Raw genomic sequence first — 22,902 nt, forward strand, 5'->3', positions numbered from 1 at the left:
GAAATACACAACTAACAGTAAAGCCAGCAAGCGTAACAAAAACAATGTGTGGGTAATTGTGTTGTTTGTATGTTCTTCTGATTTGACTCAATAAGTAAATGTCTGCATCAGAAGTGGGTATGCTGAGTCTTGCAATGTTACCCTGCAGTCTTGTGGGTAATGATATGAAAACAAAGAGAAACAATGTTCCTAATGAGAGAGTCTACAGCTGTCCATGCATTGTGAGCACGCACTGACAAAACAACTATGGGTCTTATTTAATAACCACAGGTGAACCTGATCCATTGCATTAGACATTCCATCTTATTACTTGCCTGCTCCCTTATTGGCTATGGGTGACTAAAGAACAAAAACAATGCTAATACCACCTGACAATTTTGGAGGCATACATCACAGGATCTGTTTATGGTGTGAGACAGTATCTCCAGCTCCAATTAAGCATGCCAGAATGAGTTGCAGTGTGGACCACAGCAGCCCGGCTCAGAGTTATGGATGAGCAGTCACTCTAGCAATGCCTGACCCTGAGCACTAATTAGATATGACATTAAAATAACATGAGCCAAAGCCAGGCTTGTGCAGAAATTAAAATGCCTTGCGACTAAGAGTCTCCCAATATAATGAATAAGGACAGACTTATTCAAGTTATTGAGGGTGTATTTACACTCACGCATTTTGAGGAAATAGCAAACGTTGTATATCAGATTATATATTTTTTCTATTACTATTATTGTAGCAGTACCATAGATGGGGTCGATATTTTTGAACATCTGTTACTTACTTTACTTCTGACATACAGTATCAATAAGCTGTCTAGTATTAAGTGGCTTCACAAAACTGCATGCATTGTGACCTATTGTGCACTTAATGTCATATTCTGTTTGCAGAGATATAAAAAGTGTGAAGCTTTTATGTGCATTTGTATGTACATTGTATACTGTTGTTACTAGCAACAACAAAGGGTGGGTGGTAAAAAACACAACCTAACGCTCTTCAGAAAGCAGCATTCAAAATCTTATTTTAATTTGTATATTTACTCCATAAACATTATTACAAAACTCAGCAAGTTACCAATATTACATTATCACCATACAGGCTTGATCACAAATATTTAAAACCTTTGCAACAGTTACAACAAAACAAAAAACAAAATAATACTCAAATAATTTACATGAAAATCTATAAAACAGCAAATTGTTCACAAATTATATATTTTTTCCAGGTTTTCATTTTTTTTCTTTGCTTATTTGTGTTTTGCACAGTAACACAACACTCTCACAACAAGATCATGGTCTTATTACAAAACTCCCAACAAAATGTAAATATTTCTAGTTTTTCTGTTGATACTTTCATATTTTGGTTTTTAAAACCAGAAACTTGTCGTTGTATATCCTTTCCACTGCCCATAGAGGCGCATAAAAGGTTACTCACACACACAAATACTTCACAGCACTTTCTAAGAAAAATATACACTTACAAAATATGTTACAAATTGGCACACAAAAAATATACAAGATTTTGTAGTGTCAAGAGTTCATTAAGATTCCTTCTGGTAACAACTCTAGACAGTATATATAAAGCTCGGTAATCTTTTAATGAAAAGAGCAAAAGTAATTTCAATCAATGTCAAAGAATCATGAAGTGAATACATCAAACATAACATTTCAATATACATTCATAAGAGGGTTAGGTACCTAATCTATTTTGCATTTCTTTTTTGTTAACTCTGGGAAAACAAAAAAATGAAAACGAAAATGAATAAAATAAAATAATTGTCAGCTTTCTTAGCACCATTAACATGAGGCAGCTCAACAGTGGCACATTATAAAAACAAAAACAAGAGAAACCAACAAAGAAACAATGAACTCAGAGAAGTACATTCAATTTGACAATAGGCAGAAATGAGAGAAGGCAGACTAAATGGGCGTGCAGCCCATGAGGAGCTTCCCATCAGCAGCTTGGTCCTAACCCTGATACACTGGAGAAAAGAAACAAAGGATCATGGCAGAGAGGATAGAAAAAATAAGAGACGGAGAAAGATTGATTTTGATTCTTGCCATATGCAATCAATCAATTACTATCACCTCAGAATGACCAAATCCAGTGTGACAAGGCCTGTTTTTGAATCAAGCTTCATGTGTCCGCACATCTCCATGCAGTCTCATGTAATTACTGCTATGTTTAAAAATGATATTCAACATTCAAAAGAAAGTGTAAATAAAGGCCTATTGTTTGAGGATATATTTATAAAAGATACTCTTGTAGCAAGTTGAAGTGGCTCTGCATTTCTCCTGAAATACATGTAGTATATAAAATCAAATAATACATCTGATTTAACATGATTGTATGGTTCATTTTAAGGTGGATTTATTTCAGTGCAGTGAGGCAGAGTGAGCCCATAGTAATTCATAAAAATGGCCCCGGGAACACACTGGATCCGATAGTATCAATACATTTTCTTTTTCAACGTGTGCCTTTATCTGGCTCTGATTTTCTAGTGATATTATTTTCTGCCAAAATATTGACCCATCAACAACTGAAATGACAGTTAAAGACACCATATAAAAAACGATCTTCAAAAAAAGAAGAAAAATTAAGACATTATGTGACAACAGAACCAAAATAAATAGACTGAACACACCAGTGGTGCAACTTATAAGGTATGGCAGTGTTAAGACACAAATTACATGAGAATGTCAAGAAAAATTACTGTTTAAATGACCATCTCAGGTAAGATAGAAGTAAGATTCCCATGTGGAGCTAATTCAAAGACATGCTTTCCTTCATTTACAAGATTACTGTTTCCATTTTTATCGAAAACTGCTTTCACATTCACATTAAATCTAACTGCAAAAATGTCATGTCCATTCACGACTGATGCGTGAATCAGAATCTCGATGGGTAATAAACTGCCTTGAATTTTCAGTACAAAACAGCTATTCAGCGAGGCACAGCCCCGACTGACAAATAGTTCCCCTGCTTACCCTCAAACATCTGCACTACACTCTCCGTGGTCCACAGAAAGCTCGGTTGAGCATCTCTTCTTTTCATCGTCTTCCTCTACAGTAGCCTTCAGAGCAGATCTCCCCTTTGCCTCTTTTTTGTTGCTTCTCAGCGCCAGGCGATGTTGAGGTAAATTGAATTTGGCAAACAAAGTGGGGGTAACGAGGAGAATTCAGAGTCTTTCTGATTTGGTTTAGTGAGTGGTGGCGTACCACTGCCAGCTGTTGGTGCCTTTCATCAGAGAAGAGAGAAAAGTCCCAAATAAAGAATTCCTGTAGTGGCAAGTCTCTGTAAGGAGTCTTCAGCCCGAGCAGCCAATACTCCAATGGATAGAAAAGAGGAACAGCCAATATTCACACATATATAAGAGGTCATTTACACAGCATTGTTACTTTTGGCACATTGATTTTAAGATTATAATCATCTTTTTTTGCAAATATTGCATGTCTCTGTACAACAACATTGACAAAAATACTCTGAGGGTGGAGCTTTTATGAATTTGCAAGGCGTAAAAATGTACATTTAGATTCCTCTAAACTCCAGAGGAAAAAGAAACGCTCGATAAAAGGAAATGGGGAGACGTTCCAACTTTGAGGGGGGAAAAAAGACGTCTGATATGTCATCAATACAAAATTGTCCCATCTTGTTTATTCAAGATGTCTCGGGCTTAAATTGGGCTCATTAATCGTAGGTTTCCTTCTTGAAATGAGCCAGGCAGTGTATGAAGGACAGCAACAACAGGACATCCATATTCTGCGTACAAAAACAGATGAGGAGGAGGGGTGCGTAGATGTCACTCAATGCATTTGTGTATATAGCTACATCTTTAGGGAAAAGGGGGATAAATACATTATTCAGGGGAGCAAGTTCTGCTGAGAAAGTACAAAAACAAAGTTCCTCAAAAAAGGCGACAGAACTTTTTTCAAGGCTTATTCTTTTTTCAGACAAAAGTAAAACAAAAACGACTATAAGAAGAACAAACAAAGCAGAAACAACAAAAGCAAGAAAAATGCAGCCATGGTCGTTTCAAATCTCAATCAAGCTTGACACAATCACTCAATAGGTAGTTTGCAAAGTACAAGAAGTTTTTCATGCAGATATTAATATCCTCTTCGGGTGGGGGTTAAAAGGAAGTGGGAGTAGTCAGGGGGGAACGTAGTACTCATGCAGCTCTGGCATAGCGTCAGTGTAGGTATGCTTGGGAGGGAGGGCTGAGCAGGTAGTGGGGGGGAGAGAGAAGGGGGTGCAACAGCAGCTGATAACAAAATATTACCTCAGTTTCTCAAAAGAGGTCATCAGTGCTATGTCCTTATTTGGGTCTCTCTCAGCTCGCTTCCCCTTCAGTGTCTCAATCCGCGGGAACTTTGCACTGGTCTTGTGGCGGTACAGCTTTTTGTGTGCGGGCCCAGGGTTAATAAAGTTGGGTTTATCAAACATGTTACAGCCCAGCGCTAGTTGAGGGAATAAGGGATGAGAGGGGTTGAATTTGGCCTGGTTTTTCCCTCCCTTTCCCCCTGCCTTCCTGCCTCTCCCGGCCCCCGTTAGCACAGCTCCTTTTTTCTTCAGGTCGGCCTCTGTGCCTGCTAAGATTTTTAGGGTCTTTAGGTTGAGGTTATTGGCCTCAGAGGGCATGCAGGCCTCCGACATGGGATTCCAAAGTGGCTCAATGGAAGCCATCATGAACCTTTGGACCTCTGCCATGCCAGAGACAATGTTGGACAGAATATTTGAGGGCTCCTCGAATTCTCTCTGGTCGTCCCCAACCAGGCTGTTGCTCTCGGACCAGCCGGCGCCAGACCAGTCCCCAGTGCTGCTACTGTCAGTCAGGCCCGGGCCACAACTACCCGCCTGGTTCTTCGCTGCCTTGCCCTCTAACATGGCCTTTATCTTTTTAGTAGAACGTGAGTTCTGTTTGGGGGTCTTGACCTTTTCTGACTTAGGAGCTCTGGGAGCCCGGACTTTCTTTGGGCTCTGTCCTGCAGCTGTCTGTTTGCAATTGCCTTTCCTCTTTGACTTAATGCTTTTTGCACCAGCCAACATCTCACCAGTCTTTTCATCAAATTCTTCCTTTTTGTCTAAGTGTAGCACATCCTGACTGTTGAAGTTGTGCAGCGGAAACTGTCTGTCTTCCACAGTGTATGCGTTTGCTGTGTGCTCTTGTTGCTGCATGACATCACAGTTCCACTTTACCTCTCTGTTGCAGTCCATGCTCATCTCATTAACATCCTGGTAGTCTCCAACGTTCCCCGCCATCTTCATCTCACGCCCCACCACCTGGGGGGACAGGTTGGGGGTCTCGGGAGGGGAGAGCTCCGACAGTGATGAGTGTCTAAACTTGTCTGGGGTGAAGTTGGAGATGTCCAGCAGGTCTGAGGACTCCCTGAGAGGGGTGAGGGCGTCCACACTCTGCTGAATCACCACTTTAGGGCTGCAATGAGCTAAGAAACTGTCGCGGCCCTCCTCCTCACCCTCTCGCTCGCAGGACTTGAGGCTGAGGGAGCTGTAATTGCTGGAGGAGGCTGACAGAGAGCCCACTGAGTCATAACTGATGAGCCTGCCGTTGTCTGTGCACAGGGACCCTCTCTGGTATTGCACCTGGCCCTCCACACAGGCAGACTGACACACTTGCAGATCGGCCCCAGGCTGCAGCCCTGCCTCCGTCAGGTAGTTCTTCTCATAAAGTAGCCTGTCAGCCTCGGGGCTCAGCTGGCTGTAGTTAGACACTGGCAGGCTGTCGTTCCGGGGCACAGCAGCTGGGAAGGTGTTGGGTAAGATGGGAGTCTCAGGGGTCTCTGGCCCAAAGCTCTGGCTGTGACTTGCACAGAGCTGCGTGTGCCACATCGGGGGGAAGCTGGGGCAGTTCTGGGGGGATTGCTGGAGCTCTGACTCCGAGGGGGGGGAGAGGACGCAGCTCTGAGCGAGTCGCAGAGAAGAAAACTGTTTCTCCTCAAGGGATAGCCCCAGAGGATACTGCTGCCTAGAGGGCTGCTGGGGGAAATAGGAGATAGCTGCCCCACTGGAGGAATCTGTGGCATCTAACAGGGTCTGCAGGTAGCCCCCCGGGATAACAGGGACCCCCGTTTCCACTGCCTCTGAGGGGGGAGCTTTGTCAGGAGAGCAAGTGGATGAAACAAAGGAGAATTTATCTTCCGATGTGTGAGCGGTGGTGGTATTGTCAGAGAAATGGGGTTTGACTGTAGTTGAACTGATGCCTGCCTCTTCCAACCCAGCAGCGGGGTCCTCGATATGTGCTGCAGCAACACAGACAGTTTCATTTGTCACGCTCCTCCCCTCCTCTCCTTCTGCCTCTTTCATTTTCTTGCTCCTCAGCCTGGCTTCGCTTTTGAATTTCCTTATCCTTACTGTTTTATTTCCTCCCAATCTCCTCCCCTCCCTCTCCTCCCTCTCCTGGGAGCGGCTCTTGGCTGTGACTGTGTGTGTGATGGAGTTTGTGTCTAATGTGACTGGGAGGCCTGGGGCTGCTATTATTCCCCCTACCGTGGGGGTGGCCTCTTCTTCAGTGACACCTCCCTGGCCCCGATCAGAGAGAGGAAAGCACTGTACTGTTGCTGATTGCTCCACAGCGTGAATCCTCTGAACCTTAAGCCTGTTTGCAATCTTGTATTTCCTTTTGGGATGACTAGAATTAAAAGGGCGATGACGGCGTCCGTTTAGATGAAAACCGCGTTGTTGTTTATCTCTGGCAGCCAGCTTCAGCTGTTCCTGTCTCTCTCTTTGCCTCTCCTGCCAGAAATCCTTCAGAGGAGCCAGTGTCTCATATTTGCTCACTGTTTCTGTGCTTAAGCTCACAGTATCCACAGGGTCCAACTTGCCCAGTTTCACCGACATGAGTCTCTCTCCTTTAAACCTGTTGATGATGATGTACTTGATGACCACTGGCGGCTCTTTACGACAGGATTTCCGACGTTTTTTGGGGCACCAGTCCACATCCTCCTCCTCTTTTTGACCAACTGGAGCTTTCTCTTTTTTCTCTGCGTTCTTTTCACTCTCAAGCGAGTCTACGTCATATAAGTAATCGTCACTGTATCGAACCTTTCTCTTGGAGCGCAAACCGTAGTTGAGAGGGTTGGAGGGGCTTAGCAATCTCTTTGAGTGTCCCTTCTTGAACCTGCCCTCCTGCAGGGTGTCTGAGGAGGAGCCGGTGCAGGAGCTGTCATCGCTGAACTCGCCTGACTCCTCCGTGGAATTAAAGTCCATTAGGTAGTTCACTTTGGGAGTGCACATGGGTGAGCCTTGGGAACCATCCAGGGGGCTCCTGCCACTGCAGTCTGCAGCTTTCCCCTCCTGCCCTGTCTCCAGGATGAGCTCATCAGATTTGGTCTCCTCAGCGCTCCTCCTCAAGCCTCCCGCTCCTTCCTCTTTCTTGGCACAGTTGGCCAGGACACTGGGGAAGAAGTTGAACTGTGTCTCCTCCTGGAGCACGTTTGTTTTCTCCCTCATGTTGTCCTGGAAAGACTCGTAGCGAATCTTCAGCGAACAGACATCACTGCTCAACGTTGAATCATCGTCTTCATCGTCAAATAGATTGTCTACGTCTTCCTCCGAGAAGAGGTTGACTGAGAGTTCATTCTTTGAACAAAGGTCCAGCAGCTCCATCTTACTCTCACTGATGAAGGATTCAAAGTAGCCCCAGTCCTGGCCGGCGTTAGCCAGCAGAACCTCCTCTCCGCTCACTTTGTCCAGTAACAATCCCTCATACAAGTTCTTAGCTGTTGCGTCATCCTCCGGGTCGTCACAGTCTTCCGTTGTTTTATTTCCATCAGCTCTCTTGCCCTCACCTTTCGGCAGAGGAAAGCTAAGTAGCTGGTCAGAGAGGAGCTGTTCTCCATAGTGACTCACTGCCTCCCCCGCATGGCTCAGACACTGGATGCTGATGTTGTTGATGTCAGAGAAGTCCTCTCGGCTCACATCGCCTATCCTCACACTGAGCCCAGTCTCTGTGTCGGGGTTGGTACTGGGGTCATGAGGCGGGTTCTGTATGGAATTAGGGTCAGTAGCATCACGGGTCTCGATGAAGCAGCCGAGGCAGGTGCGGGTGGGCTGAAGAAGACACTCCTCTGTCAGTGCAGACACAGTGCCAGGCTCCATCATTGTGGTGACTGACAGAGGGAGGGCGACAGGCAGCAGAAGGGAAGTCTTCTGGCCGTCTTCTGTTGGGCCCCAGGAGCTTACAGCTGGGGAAGGAAGTGGTGTGGGAGCGGGAGTGTGCTGAAGGAGGGGGACTACAGTTGGAGAATCATCGGAGGGAGGGCAGGGGGCCACTGTCAGGCCCAAAGAGGGGTCAGAGTCGAGGGGCAGGGAGAGGGTTGGCGATGCAGGCGTGGTCCTTTGGTGTGTGGGGCCGGCCTGCTGTGACGTCTCTGCGGCAGGAGGGGGGGAGGATGGAGGGAGGGCAGCATCAACCATGCCGCACAGACTCAGATCGCCACTCTGCTCACATACTCCTGCAGGGGGACAAAGCGGAAATATTTAAAATCTTTAAAATCTTTAAAGTCTGAAGTTACATTTTTATTGTTTTTACTCTGTAGTTACACCGACATATTTTTCTTGGCTGCTGAAATTCAATTAGTGTCAATCAACCCCGTAGAGCTCAACATGTGATTTTGTAATGCCAGCTTGAACTATATTATTTCAGTTTTGGTACTGGATTCAATAAGACGAAATACCAATTTCAAGGTGAGAAAGTTTCTTTTTGATTGATGTTCAAATGTAAAAGGAGAGAAGAAACACAGAAATCCTGGCGAATTCTCTGAACACATAAAACAAGAGGAAGGTGATTTTGAAAAGGAGTCACCTCGTCATGTTACCATGGTGGCAGAGTGAAAGTTTTAAAGAGCTACTAGAAATGTGGTTGTAGTAAAAGAACAAAGGCTGCAGTTTTATCATACATTAACAAGAAACAGTGTAAAATACTCAGAAACAAAAGCTGTCTTTAAATGTCTTGAAAGTGTTAGTGATCAATGGAATTACTTCTACAATCAAGCAACATCTGTGTCATGAGATAAAAGTGACTAAATGGTTAAGTATTAGTTAAATTAACTGATTCAAAGCCGGAGGGTAGTAAAAGTCACTCTAAATTTGTGTTACTGAAAGTAATATTAGCTCAAAGATAACCTACTTTATGGAAATAATATTTGTCTTTCTTTACCAACCCAAGAGCAATATATGAGATCAAATTAATGCAGTCATCTTGAATTACCTCCCCCTCCTTTTAGCATTTAATCTCTACAGGCACACTTATCTCTAAGGTAACGCGAAACCACAAAATGACACAGATTGGCAGACACAATAGCAGTAATGGCTTAATTGAAAATAGGTTTTGGTGATTTTATACAGGTCGTTGTGACAATGTCTTAATCAGTTGAAGACATCCATCTGATGAGTAACAATCAAAACCCACAGAAGCGGGCTTGTAGCAGCAGGCAGATAGCTTTGTTTGCTCTGCATAATTAGATGACAGCAGCGGAGGCAGGTACGTACACATGGGACACGACAGGCCCATATGTTGGAGACTGTACAACCAATATCATCTACACCTGCCTCCCTCCACAATCCCATGCTGCTGCCTCACACATTTTCCTTCAAATCACGGCAGAAAGAAGTGAAATTGAAAAACATACCACAGCAATTCAAGTGGGCACTGAGGTTAACTGGCAACGTCCCCCATTTTAGAATGGATGCGCCTAATCATTATTGAGCTAGTAATAAATGCTTTAGGGGAAGGCTACTAAACAAACAGTATTCAACATGGCTGTATTGGCGGTGGGTAAAACTTTGAATATGGATATGATTTGAGAGTGATTTAACGAGGTAATGATATTTCTGAGAGCAGGTCTCTTTGGGTCTGTGGCCTGAAGACACATTGGAGTTACCACAACGCCTAGTAAATGCATACAACTGCACTCCAGTCATCCTTAATGAAGAAAACCTCAGGAGAAATATGCATCTTCTCTCCTCCTCGCAGAGTCAGAACTGTTACAGTAGCAACTTGTGAGAGGCTGCAGAAGCATCACAGCGAGGCGTTTGCCTGCCATCAGTTCCCTTCAATCTGTGAGCAGAAATGACCTCAGAGCAAAAACATGTTACTGACACATGTTCTGTGTGATGGACCAGATCAATTTTGTACTTTTGACAACTACTTTCTTTTCGTTGTTGCATGTTCAGCCAGACACGGACACAATTCATTAGTAATATTTGGGAATTATAAGTCAACAGCGGCAGTCTTTGAAATCTACTTTATTTCCAAAAACACATGGATATAAATGTATTTCTCTACATTTGTCTTATCTCTTTCATTAGCCTTACAAAGCAGCAAAGCCATAAAAATAGGGAAATTACAAAGGGGGGGTTGTAACTTCCCTCACACCCCCTTCCCCCCGTGCTCGCATGAAAGCTAAGCTGCCACCTAATATTGCCAAAAGATTGTTCAAAATTGCTGTGAAACATTAAACTCATATTGAAAAATGTGTTTCCTCAGGGTTTATACTGGATTAACAATCTATCCTATCCAATGTGTGCGTGCATGTGATTTTCTGGTGTGTACGTGAAAGAGAGAGAGGGGAAGAGTGTGTGTGTATATGTGCGTGCTTGTGTGTGTGTGTGTGTGTGTGTGTGTGTGTGTGTGTGTGTGTGTGTGTGTGTGTGTGTGTGTGTGTGTGTGTGTGTGTGTGTGTGTGTGTGTGTGTGTGTGTATTAGAGGAAGAGTGATAGAGTGTGAGTATTGGCTTGGGGGTATAGTGTTATCGAGAGGCCATCTGTCTCCAGCTGGACCATTAGCTCTTCAGCTGTTCAGAATGTGCCACAGATCAGTCAGTCAGACAGGTACACGCACACACACACACACACACACACACACACACACACACACACACACACACACACACACACACACACACACACACACACACACACACACACACACACACATATATATATATATATATATATCTATATAAATGAATATATATATATAGACTATCGATGACAAATCAAGTTTGACATTAGAGGTCAAAGGGGGATTGGCAGCCTCATATTCACTGATACAGTACAGCATAATGTTGCTGCTGGCAAACGTAACCAAGATAAACATCCAAAATACTCACTACTGCTAGAATAAATTATCAAGAGAGCAGATCTAATACTAAAAAAAAAAAACCTCTATATCCTCTGAGATCCTCCCAACATGTAGTTTTCTAATTGCGTTATTAGCAAAAGTGCTCCTTGGATAGAAACTGACGCTGGATGTGGCTCAGCTCACGCAGGCTAGCATGCACATTCACCACTGAGCATATGGAAGGAGCCCGGCGGCTGGCAGGAGGTGCTGATCTTCTGATCCCCAGCCCTGCCAAGCCCAGCCATGCTAGACAACCCGACCACCGCCAAACTAGACCAGAGCAGACCGGACCAGTTAGCACTCTCCAGCCGTCATATTCAGAGCTTCATGCACCTGAGGTAAGCCCCGGCCGCTCAGTGCCAGGAGGCTCTGCGGGGGGGCGGGCCCATGCCGATGGACACGGTCATGGACACGAGGAGAGGAAAAAGTTGGCGCCTGTGACCTCGTCTTTTAGTGTGTCAGATGCCACACATGCACACACATCCATGCTTTTTCTGTTTTTGCTTACAATCCACCTTCAGTCAGTTCATAAACAGGACAATAAACTGAAAATATAACAATGTATGAGGACCACCTGATAATAAAATAGTTTGTTAAAAACATAAAAGCTTGTACACGCATTTGACCTGTAATTTAGTCATTAAGCATGAATCAAACTTAAACCTCCATCCTAAGTTGACGAAAGAATAAAAAAAGCCAAGATATCAGAATTTGAAGTACAATGCAAATGAAAACAGCTGACATGGCTTTTTCTTTCTTTAATGGCTTTTTGAAATCACTCCTCCCTCCCATCCCCTCTTTTCAGTCCCCTTATTCTTCCTCCTTTTTGCCCGCTATCTCCTTCTCTTCCAACTTCTCCGCTCCTTATCCCAACTATATGGAGGCTTTTACATTCGTAAATTGCCGAGCTAGCCGTTCTGCAGGTCAGCCACCCGGGGCGTTAAATCATCCAGCTGGTAGGCCAGCCGCAGAAGCCGCTTTCTACCTATTGCTCCATCTTCACTATATGACATTTTGTGAATGGTTGGGGAAAATCAATCCAGCCAGTACAGGATGTTCATAATAAGTGGTGAGTAACTGCCGCATGATTCATGGCCATCCTCCTCAGAGAGCTGCCCTATTCCTGCTCAATGGAGCTGCTTTCACTCTTTCTTCTGCCGCTCGTTCCCTACTCTCTCTCCCTCTCCTCTTTCCCTCTCTGTGCCGCTGGAGGGACAGGCTAGTGCTGGGGATAATCTGTGTGATTCTCACAGTGGGAACTGGTCAGTCCCATTGAGCATGACCAGAGCTGAGACACTAAGATAAACCTCATCTGAGGATCAGTGGTGCTCGGTAGAAGGGGGCCGTAGGTAGTGGCTGAAAGAGAAAATGCTCAAATGATCAGTAGGGCTCAAGAGTTAGCGTCATTGAAATAGCATTATGATGCATTGTTTATGTGATGAAAATTCACCAAAAGAGAGCAGCATGTTACACCTACAAGAAAGCCTAAATAAACGGTGTATTCAACACACAGACAAAAACACATCAGACACACACACACACACACACACACACACACACACACACACACACACACACACACACACACACACACACACACACACACACACACACACACACACACACACACACACACACACACACAAACACACACACCTTTCTTTGTCCATACTAATGGCTGTGAATGAGTGTGAAAGAATTATGGTTGCACCCTCTTTCACATTAGCAGCTTTCTATGAGAAAAGGTAGATGTCATATTTCCGGATTGTGGAAGCATTGAGGATTAACAATAGCTTCAAAAGCTCCATTCAATGTTTCTTTTCCTCTTTTCATTTGAAAAAAGACGGGAAGCGCTTTACCTCCCCTCCATCTTGTCAAAGAGCTTAAATCTGAGGGCGAACAAAGCTAATTCTAGAAAGCTAATTCAATGGTACACGGTACAACCAATTGTCTTTTTAAAGTTTTAAGCTGTTGCTGTCATTTAATCCTAATTCATGTTTGATAATTCCTGAAAAAATTTGATCAGAACAAAGCAACAATTCAAAGAATCAAAAAGCAAAAATGACTAATTTCATGCACATTTCTAAATCAGAAACCTTTTTGGTATCATGTCAAAAGCTATAGATCAAAGAAGAAAGTGAATAGTTTGTACCTGTGCTCTCTTCTACATTTGCATTTTCTGGTTCTGAAGTCTTCACAATCAATGTGAGACTGCTGTCTGTTAACACATCCATTAATACGGCTCAACGCTTCACCTCCTACGCATCATTTTGACTGTCCCACCTGTTGAAAGAGAGAGCCGGAGAGAAACAAAGAAGACGGAGAGAAATAAAGAAGAGATGTGAGAAGGGAAAGCAATCATTAAAAGGGTCACTGCCATGTGTCTAATGCAGAATAACATCAATAGTACTACATTAGATTTCATAAACAACAAAGTCAGACCCGCACAAAGTTAGTTATTGAAAAGAAGCTTCAAAAAAAGACAGAGACATCAAAGGGGCCCTTGGGGGGCACCAAACAATCACTCCTTTCTTTTCTCTGTCAGAGAATCATGTCTAAGATTAATCTAAACTTTACCAACCAATAAAGTACACCAAGAGTCACAGCGCAGATCTCTATGGCAACTGTATGGCATGGAATCCTATTTTAGGCTTCATTTAACATTTATAGCAGAGTCGTTAACCTATGCGAACCTTACACAGGCGGCTCTGAGCCTATTTGTTTATTGTAATTAGCTGAACCCCAACTTTCTGTGTGCATCTGCATCAAGAAAACCAAGAAAGGACAGATTAAAGAGATGTGACTGGGGCGGAGACAGCAAACTGTGAACACTGACAATACTTTCTACTGTGGCAAGTGACGGTGAGGGGGCGGGGATGATTGAGTATGTGCGTAGTTGCAGGATGCAGTGCACTGAGTACAATACAAAACAATACGTTAAGGTAGAGAAGAGAAGAGAAGTGGAAGAAGTTTGTCAGCCTCCTACAATTGGGTGGGGTGCAACAGAGAAGAAATGGCATATTAACCTTGAGTGATTCCTGAAAGAATAATGATGATACAAGAGACTCTGGGCCAGTATATGATGAACATTTGATGTTGTGGCCTCCTGCCTGTTTATATTGTTTTCTTTGCTCAGCTCCTGCAGTCCTACTCTAGAGGAGTGCTGCTGCAGGATGACAAATGAGCCAGGGGAGGGGATCTAATAACACGATCTCCTTGTGGTGTGAAAACGGCGGCTGGGAGATTAAGACAGACGGCAGACAATAAGACAAAGGTATAGTGTGCAGCTGACTACAAACAACTGCCATCTCTTTTATCCTAAATGTCATTAGCTGTTCACTGACCTAAGCAGGGAGAGCTACCTGAAGGGAAACCCTGCTTCAGCTGACAGTCGCAAACACACCGGCTCAGTGGGTAATTACCTCGTGAGCCATCACATCTGCTCATGTGTGTAGCAGGTACAAGGACCCTGTTGGCAGACCCAGCCAGAACCTGTTCCCCTCCTCATAGAGGGGCGCCATTATCCGTGTTCAGGAGAAGCTATATGTAACGGCCTGAGGCAATTTAACAGAAAAATAGCAAACTAAATGACAGTTACTAATTAAAATGTTGGGGATTTTAAAAGGGTTACATCCAGTTATATTATCTTCAGTAAAAAGCTTATGTGTAGAAAATAACATTCATACTTTTTTTTCATGTGGTATTGAAGCACTTTTAAGAGAAATGTGACATTAGGAACATTTAGTTAATGTTTATTATTATATTGGATTTAGTAAAATAGCTATTTTAATCGTTATATATTTAACAGTGTAAATAGTAATCTGTCACTTATTACATTTCAAAAGCAACCATCCCAGCACTGCCTATAACCCCTGCAGCACAGGCTTAAGTGGTCATTTTGTAACAACACACTGAGAAATTGAAATTCTACATCTAACAACTGATACATCCCCTTCAACAAAGCATGAATTGGAATTGGATACCCCCTCCTGAACCTTCTGACCCAGATGAGCTAAGCTTGGACTTATCAATGCAACAAATCCTGAGACTCAGACAAAGTGAAGTCTCAGCAGCACTCTATTAGAAACAGGCTGTGGACACCGAGCAGTGTGTCTCCAGACTCCAGAGTGACGGTGACACAACACACAGCCGGGGTGTCGGTCGGGCTGCAGAGCTCAGCGCCTAGAGCTGCATGTGTGTGTGTGCGTGTGTGTGTGTGTTAGACAAAGCCCCAAGGCTGAGGATCCACAGCATCAGCATCCTCTGGCAGAGGCTGCGCATACAATCCCATGAAGAGTGAGAGAGAAAACGAAAGCCGGGCATTTCACAACAACGCCCTGCTGCCAGCCACATCCAATGCTCAAATGTGTTTATTTTCCACATTATTCATGATTCTCCTGTATGCTCCCCTCCCCTTTACCATCTCCAGCACTCTGTCAAGTCGTGACGAGAGGCCATTTCAATAATGAAGATGGACTAACTGCAATAGAGAGTGCACATAAATTGGAGCTACAGCCAACAAGCATGTCCAATTTGCCAAGCGGTTAAGCCTGATGTCTGGCGCAGCTTTAAGAGAGCGCGGCGGCGGTAGCCGTCAACAGGTTTGTGCCGAGCTGACTCATCCATCCACATCATTAATACTTCACAGAGGGCACCATCATTTAACTCTGCAGCAAGAAACCGCTCTTTAAACACCACACATTAGGGCAGGTAATCACTGTGCACTCATTTCTGGAGCATTCAGCAGGTGTAGGAGAATGGCTAGCACTTCTGACCCAGCCATTGTTCTGGAGTGTGCGCCGGAGTTCTTTGCACGACGAGAAACAGAAATAGAGACAAAGAGCAGAGAGAGGGAAAAGCCAAACAGAATGATTAGGATTTGATTCATCCTTTTAAGCCCTCCTCCACCTCCTCCACACACCATGTGTTAATGTGCAAGCTGGATAACAAGATAAGAACATGTTTACTCGCTCTATATGGAACTTATCAGCAACACAATCTAATTCCTGCAAGCCTCTTCCCCGGATCAACGTTTCTCTGCGTTTCTCCTCGATTCGATTGCATTTCTCTCCAGCGAAGCACCAACAACAGGCATGGCTGGAGTGGGATCGTGTATAATTGCCGAAAATACGAAGCAAGATCCCACAGCAGTAGTATACGTAGGTACAAAGGGCCCATTGTGTCAACAGAGGGAAAGAGTCAGGGGCCAAGGAATAGATCCCCAACAGAGGGGCTCTCAAAGAGGGCATAGCGCCACAGGGAACACTGATCCAAACAGACAGTGCTGACTGGCGACTCCTCTTTTCAGCACAGGTATACAATTTCAGAGCATCGGCCGGCTGCGGACCGGCTGAGTAACCTGCCTCACACACAACTCAAGGTGTTGAGCTTGTAGCAATACGTGTTATAGTGCAGAAACAACAAATCCAACAAAGAGACAGGTACACAGAAATACACAGAATAAATCACAGGGTTATGAGGTATACCATTTTTTTCCGAATCAAAAGCCAGAGTTCATAAAATGTTCTCAAATTTATGAACAGTAGTTCAAGTCTGAGCAGACACTCTTTCATGTCCAGTACATTTCACCTGACTCGGTTTGACATCTGAGTTTGACCTCTCCTATGTTGGGAAAAGCTACACGTCTCTATGTCGAAGGACAGTGTTCTTGTAGAAGAAAAAACAATAAAGATGCCACTAATAATTATTTTCATTATCAATTGATCTGCCAATTACACCCCCAAATAATACATTCATGGTTCCGTCTATAAAATGTAAAAAAAAGTAGTTTCTCAGTCAAAGGTAAGTACATGTACTGTTTTGTCATTCCAAAACCAGTTGTTCATTCTTAATGTAATATAAAACGTTTGTCACATCCTCTTGTAAACTGGTGGACTATCTCTCCTTAAGTTCATGCTGTTGCCTGTGTTGCGTACAGTTTATTTCTCTGTGTGTTCCTTTTATTCAGCAGGAGAAGCAGTAACTCTGTGTCTTTCTGTTTCTGCCTCCCAAACATGAGCATTGTTCTGTCGAAGGTCAACAGCTCACCACCAATATGTCAGAGCGCTCCTCTTCTGAGGGCCCTGACACAGCGAGCCACCTTCAAAGAAGCAGCCCTGTCAATGGCAGACAGATCAAACACTTTGAATCACCTCACGTCTGTTGAATGTTTCACTTGAACGTGTTGCAGGGAGGCGACAGCTGACACTCGTATATTGGTGCCTGCAATAACAAGTGAGTGTTTGTAATGAGAGCTGGTCGGCTGAAATCAATAGTGCAATATTAATAAGAGTTTTTGCAGTATCGATATACTGTATATCACAGCGAAGCACACATCAGAATTACAAGAAATACTCAGACACATTTTTGAGCAAGGACTCAAACCTGTATTACATGTTTTCTTTGCACCTTAGGGGAAGTGCAACAAGCTGTAAGCAAAAGACTGACGTATTATCAACTAACAAAATTGATGTGGTGAACTTGATCACTACACATAAAGCAGATATGGAGAAACCGCATTTATTTGGCATTATATTGTTGTCAGTCATTCACGCTTCTTTTATGTCTATTTTGGTCTCCACCAACTCCTGCTCTAAATATCTGGCTCCTTAGCTGATGAATGCTCCACTGTTTGTTTCTGTCTGCTGAGCAGGTCATACGGTACATTTATCAGAGCTTTTCTGCTGTAAGAGTGAACCAAAACGGTAATGCTTCCGGCCATGAAACCAAAACAACGACCCAATGACACTAAGCTTTAGTCGGTTAATTAATCTCTATTGGTTCATCCCTGCAAGTATATTTAATATGAATATACAATTATAGTTAATTTAAGCTAACAGTTAATAGTTCTTATATTTAAAAAATCCAATTAGCTTATTAATTAATTAAGACAAAATAACTAAATTTGTTGAATCCCCTTTTGCTATCAAAATAAAGGCAGAAACATTCTAGAAAGATTAACTGGTTTTTATTTTAAATGGCCACAAATGCTTAACAACACAGTGGCACCTGACCTAAATGATGTTGTGTGTCAGGGCCATAACAGATATAAAAGTTTTCAGTTTCTTTTTCTAACAGTGTTTATGTTTTAACCACATCTCCACTCAAAGCTCAATAAAGATGACTCTTTTATGAAGATTGCTTGCCAGGTAATATCTGTGCTGCAGCTGAACAAATAGCTCATTAAGTAAGTCTCTGGCACATGAAGGGAAAAACATCTGTATCTGTATATCTTAATGTAATGGAGTCTTCTACATTTGCTTCTGCCGCTGTGTGTCCTCTATGTCAGCTGTTTGGTGCTGTACATGTATTTGATCTAACATCCTCACCTAAAATCGCTGACATGGCCACGGTGATGGCAGAGATACGGTATCCGCTTGAGATAATCATCGCCAATAAGGAAGCATCTGATAGGTAGAGATTTACTGTGTATCAGGATTATAGAGCTGGATCTTTATCAGCACAGCACAACCAGAGCCACATGTGGACAATTGTAACCGCAGTTACCTCTAAAGTCTCCGTCTGCTTCAGATTAAAGGGGCATGGCTCTGAATGTTTGTCAAAATCTCCCTTTTTCTTAGTGGACTGTAATATAAGTACATTTGTATTTATTTCTTTATGATCCCTTTTCTGCTCAGATACAGCAGATGACTGACTTTTGTTGCAGAACTATTTCCTGGCTCAGTATGTGATTTCAGAGATGAACTTTAGGCTTACATTTCCTGACATTTTTCAATTAAATAGAAACATTTGACCACCGTTATACGAGAGTCAAGCTTTATTAACTGACTGAAGAATATTTGCAGAGTGAATATTTACTTTGCCTAAAAGGGTTTAATTTTGGTCATGTGATAACAGCAAACATTTTGGTTTCTCGTAATTTTCTTGAGTCAATTACCTTAAAAGGTGTCTTTCGTCTATTTAAGTCACGTGATAACAACTGAATCATTTCCATGACAACCAAGCTTATCCATTCACAGAGATGTGGAAACAAAAATGTGGACCTTTGTGAGATTTATTTTATTGTTCACAAGGTCAACAAGGAACCTTCAGCATGAATGGGTCTCTGGTTCATGTGGCACGGAGAGATTCAAGTACCAGCATTCATTGTGTGTGAGGCTATTTTAGGCGCCAAGCAAATTGAAATCCAGACAAAACAGGAAAAGGCTTTTCTCCGATTGATAATGTAAATGTAATTAATTTGTAAAGATTTTAAGGTAATATTTTTGCTAACAAATTTGGGTATTCATTCCTGGGTCCCATTAGGTTGGAACTACAGCAGAGGGCAGAAATGCAACACTTCATATATTGGACAGGAAATAAAATAAACTACAAAAAGGTAAAGGCCGGGCGGCTTAGTGCTCTGGCCCTGGGATTACAGCCCCGCCGCACATGTACAATATGTGCATACAATATAAAGAGCGATAGCTGTTTATGATTGAATTGTTTATGGGGTAAAACATTAACAATACATAGTTTTCCGCACAACGTTTCTCTTCACAGATCTACTACAGTTACTTCAACTTAAACATTTATGAAATATTCTACCGGGCCCCTGTAACCTACTTATGGGTTTCAGGTCCAACCACCATAGTCTATCAAAATCCTGTAGGAAGCACTGGCTTGTGTGCAGCTACCTATACACAGCTCTAGCTACAGCTCAATCTTCCATAGCAAATAGCTTTTTTAAACTACGTTTTGCTTTGCAACAACATATTGTTAAATTACCAATGATAAAACATTCTTCATAACATTGGGAGGAAGGACAAATCTAGTCACGTACACACACACACACACACACCCTGGACAAAATAAAGTATCAAGGACACCTTATTGCTGAATGGCATTGCATTTCTTTACTTAGCAAGCTATTTATTACTTTGTCTTCACAACTGTTGCATTAGATCTTATTATTCTTTCATTGTTTATTTCAGGCATGTTCATGGTATTGTTTCAGCCATTGTAATTTTAATTTAATTTAAATGTTCATCCTCTGATTCAGGTCTGTGTATGTAGATTATTAATTATTTAACAAATGTTTTTATTTATTTCCTTTACCGTGTCCTTTACACATGAACACATTCATTACAAATTGATTGAAGTTATTTTAAGAAAATACATGGTGGATACATGTTCTTCTTTATATTCATGTAGACACAACATTTAATAAACATATTTAATACATTTCCTGTGTACAATGCAGAATTTTTTTTACACAATATATAACGTTTAACCTTTTATACAGCTGATAACTTTCTCTATTGCAAAACATGAGCTTTTGAACAGCGAAGAAAGAAGAGCGAGGAGAGAGAAATAAGCAAAGGAGAGGTGAAGAGTGAGGAGACACAACCCATTACAATACATCACTGCATGCCACCAGAGACTGCTGCTGCTGCTGCTGCTGCTGCTGCTGCTGCTGCTGCTGCTGCTGCTGCTGCTGCTGCTGCTGCTGCTGCTGCATGTGTTTACAAAGCTGCTTCATTCATACAGTTCGGATGATCAGTCAAAACAAGGCTCCAGCTTAAACCCAAAAAACTAAAGTAACAGAGTCTAAATGGGGGTGGGGTCCTGCCAGTGAATGGCGGTGAGAAGAACGGAAGAAGGGAGGCAGTAGACGAGGTGTTAAAAGTTGATTAGGTTGTTAAAGGTCACATAGTCAGGCCTCATCAGCTGTCCCAATGGAGCACAAGAAGCAGCTCAGGGCCTTCGCACTGCTGCTAATGAGACAGAAGCAGTGGCACCCTCACTAACATATGGATATATCCTGCTCCCATGTACAGCAATCTTTAATGGTACATGAGCCTGCCCATGCCAGAACCAAGTTAAAGTGATGACACTGACAAAAAACAACAACACCTTGACTAGCCTGAAGTTACTGTAACAAGCCTCGCACCCCCGCAAGAACACACAGAGCACACAGAACTAAGTGAGGCATGTACAGATAGATACCTCATCTGATCACAGAAACTGTGAACCATGTAGGTTTAACATGCATACGTACCTCACAGCACAGAGACATTGGTTTTCACACCATAAACTTTCTCATTACAGAGTCATTTGCTCATTTGTTTGGTCCACCCACTGCTCTTGAAGGGTCATTCTTATAAAACCATTTACGTATTTAATGAGGCCCTGCATACACGCTCTCACACTCATACATACACACTCATTACGTGCACAGAGCTCCCACTCAGTACAGTTAAAAACATGCTGATGTATGAGTAACTGCTGATAAATAAAGAAGATGCATCCACCACGCAGAAACCCAGAGCCAAAACTACCAATCATGACCAAACCCTTCGAACTCCTCACTCACACACACACACATTTGCATTGCATGCATCAACTCATCTTTACTGCAACAATGAAAAAACATCAGCCATCAGAGATGCATTTATCATATTTCCAACAGGTGAATTTATTAAAGCAACGCTTCGTTTGCTTTGCTGAATCTAAATCAGGCTGAGGGGTTGGGGGCCATTACGCCGCAGTGATCAGAGCTAATACAGCGACATAATGTGCTGCAGGTTTACATGCATGCAGGAGCACTCTGTCAATGCCTGTTCCTGCCACAACAATGCCTGTCAGACGCATTATGGGTTGAAGTGATCAATATGTGTTATTACACCACTTTGTTCAACCTCTCGCACATAAACTCCAGAATAATTGACATTTATGCAATTCTCGGGGCCACTGCCTTTCTGTTCTTCACAAGTGAGCATGTGTGTGTGTGTGTGTGTGTGTGTGTGTGTGTGTGTGTGTGTGTGTGTGTGTGTGTGTGTGTGTGTGTGTGTGTGTGTGTGTGTGTGTGTGTGTGTGTGTGTGTGTGTGTGTGTGTCTCACTATAATAAACATGTGGCAGCATGAGTCCCTGCCTGTGCGTTAGTGAGAAATGCATTGGCCAGTGCAGGAGTGCGTTTTTGTACAGTCTCTGTGTGCTGGAGTTTGATATTGTGTGTCTACTGTGTGCGCGGCGTGCACGTCTGTTCTTGTAAGAACTTAAAGTGAGAATCCTTCATAATGAGAAGCCCATAAAGGTGATGGCGGATCAGAGGGAAAGGGCATCAGAACAAGAAGTGATGATGGTCGCTATGGTACTGGCCTCCATGATAGCCAATCACAGCTAAGAGAGAGAAAAAAAAGGACAGCACGTGTAGGAACACAGAGCTATACTGTTCCTATTTTAATTTGACTACTGCAAGAACAGATCTGCCTACAGCGGAGATGGAAGAAAGCAAAATCACACTCAATAACAGTGTTGGCTACAACTGCCATCAATGGCTAATCAATAGAGCAGTGCAACTATGGGAGACATGTTCCATTAAGTCTGCAGGTCAATGTGTTTGCCTGCAGATTGCACTGGTTTATTTTCCCTGACGCTTGTCCCCGGTCCGATACCTTACATGCTTTATTAGCTGCCCTGCTTGGCTCCATTGATGTGTATCAGTGGTCAGCCCCGAAGTCCTATCAGTCAGTCCCTCTCCAAAGAAAGAGGATCTCTGACCTCTGACCCAGGATGACCCTCAGTTAATTAGGCGTGTGTGTGTTTACCAACCATCTGCCCCCCTCACACCATTACTCCCCTGTCTGAAAAACAGCGTCCCATTTAAAATAAAGGCATCAATGCAAATGGTGAGTTGAGACGACGGAGGTGGGCAAAATATTGAGCGAGATTACTAACAGACAGAAACTGCAGCCAAATTTAAACGACCCAATATGTTATTGGCTGGTTTAACTAAACTGTGAAAATGTGGGTTTCATTTTTTTTA

At 43.0% G+C, this 22,902-nt stretch overlaps 1 protein-coding gene across 2 annotated transcripts in view; it reads right to left on the reverse strand.

Moving 5' to 3' along the window:
• Positions 1 to 3,764: 3,764 nt before the first annotated feature.
• nexmifb (neurite extension and migration factor b) overlaps positions 3,765 to 22,902 on the reverse strand; it is a 46,071-nt gene continuing 26,933 nt past the window's right edge. The window contains exons 2-3 of one of the 2 annotated variants that reach the window (XM_079669725.1): positions 13,287 to 13,417; positions 3,765 to 8,465 (exon numbers count right to left, since the gene is read on the reverse strand). In XM_079669725.1, the coding sequence (XP_079525851.1) occupies positions 4,270 to 8,465; positions 13,287 to 13,368 (4,278 nt within the window). In that variant the 5' untranslated portion in view covers positions 13,369 to 13,417 and the 3' untranslated portion in view covers positions 3,765 to 4,269. The remainder of the gene's footprint in view (positions 8,466 to 13,286; positions 13,418 to 22,902) is intronic. The other variant, XM_079669726.1, reaches the window with a different exon arrangement.

Source organism: Notothenia rossii (genome assembly GCF_949606895.1).
Source record: "Notothenia rossii genome assembly, chromosome: 3".
NCBI classification, from domain to species: domain Eukaryota; kingdom Metazoa; phylum Chordata; class Actinopteri; order Perciformes; family Nototheniidae; genus Notothenia; species Notothenia rossii.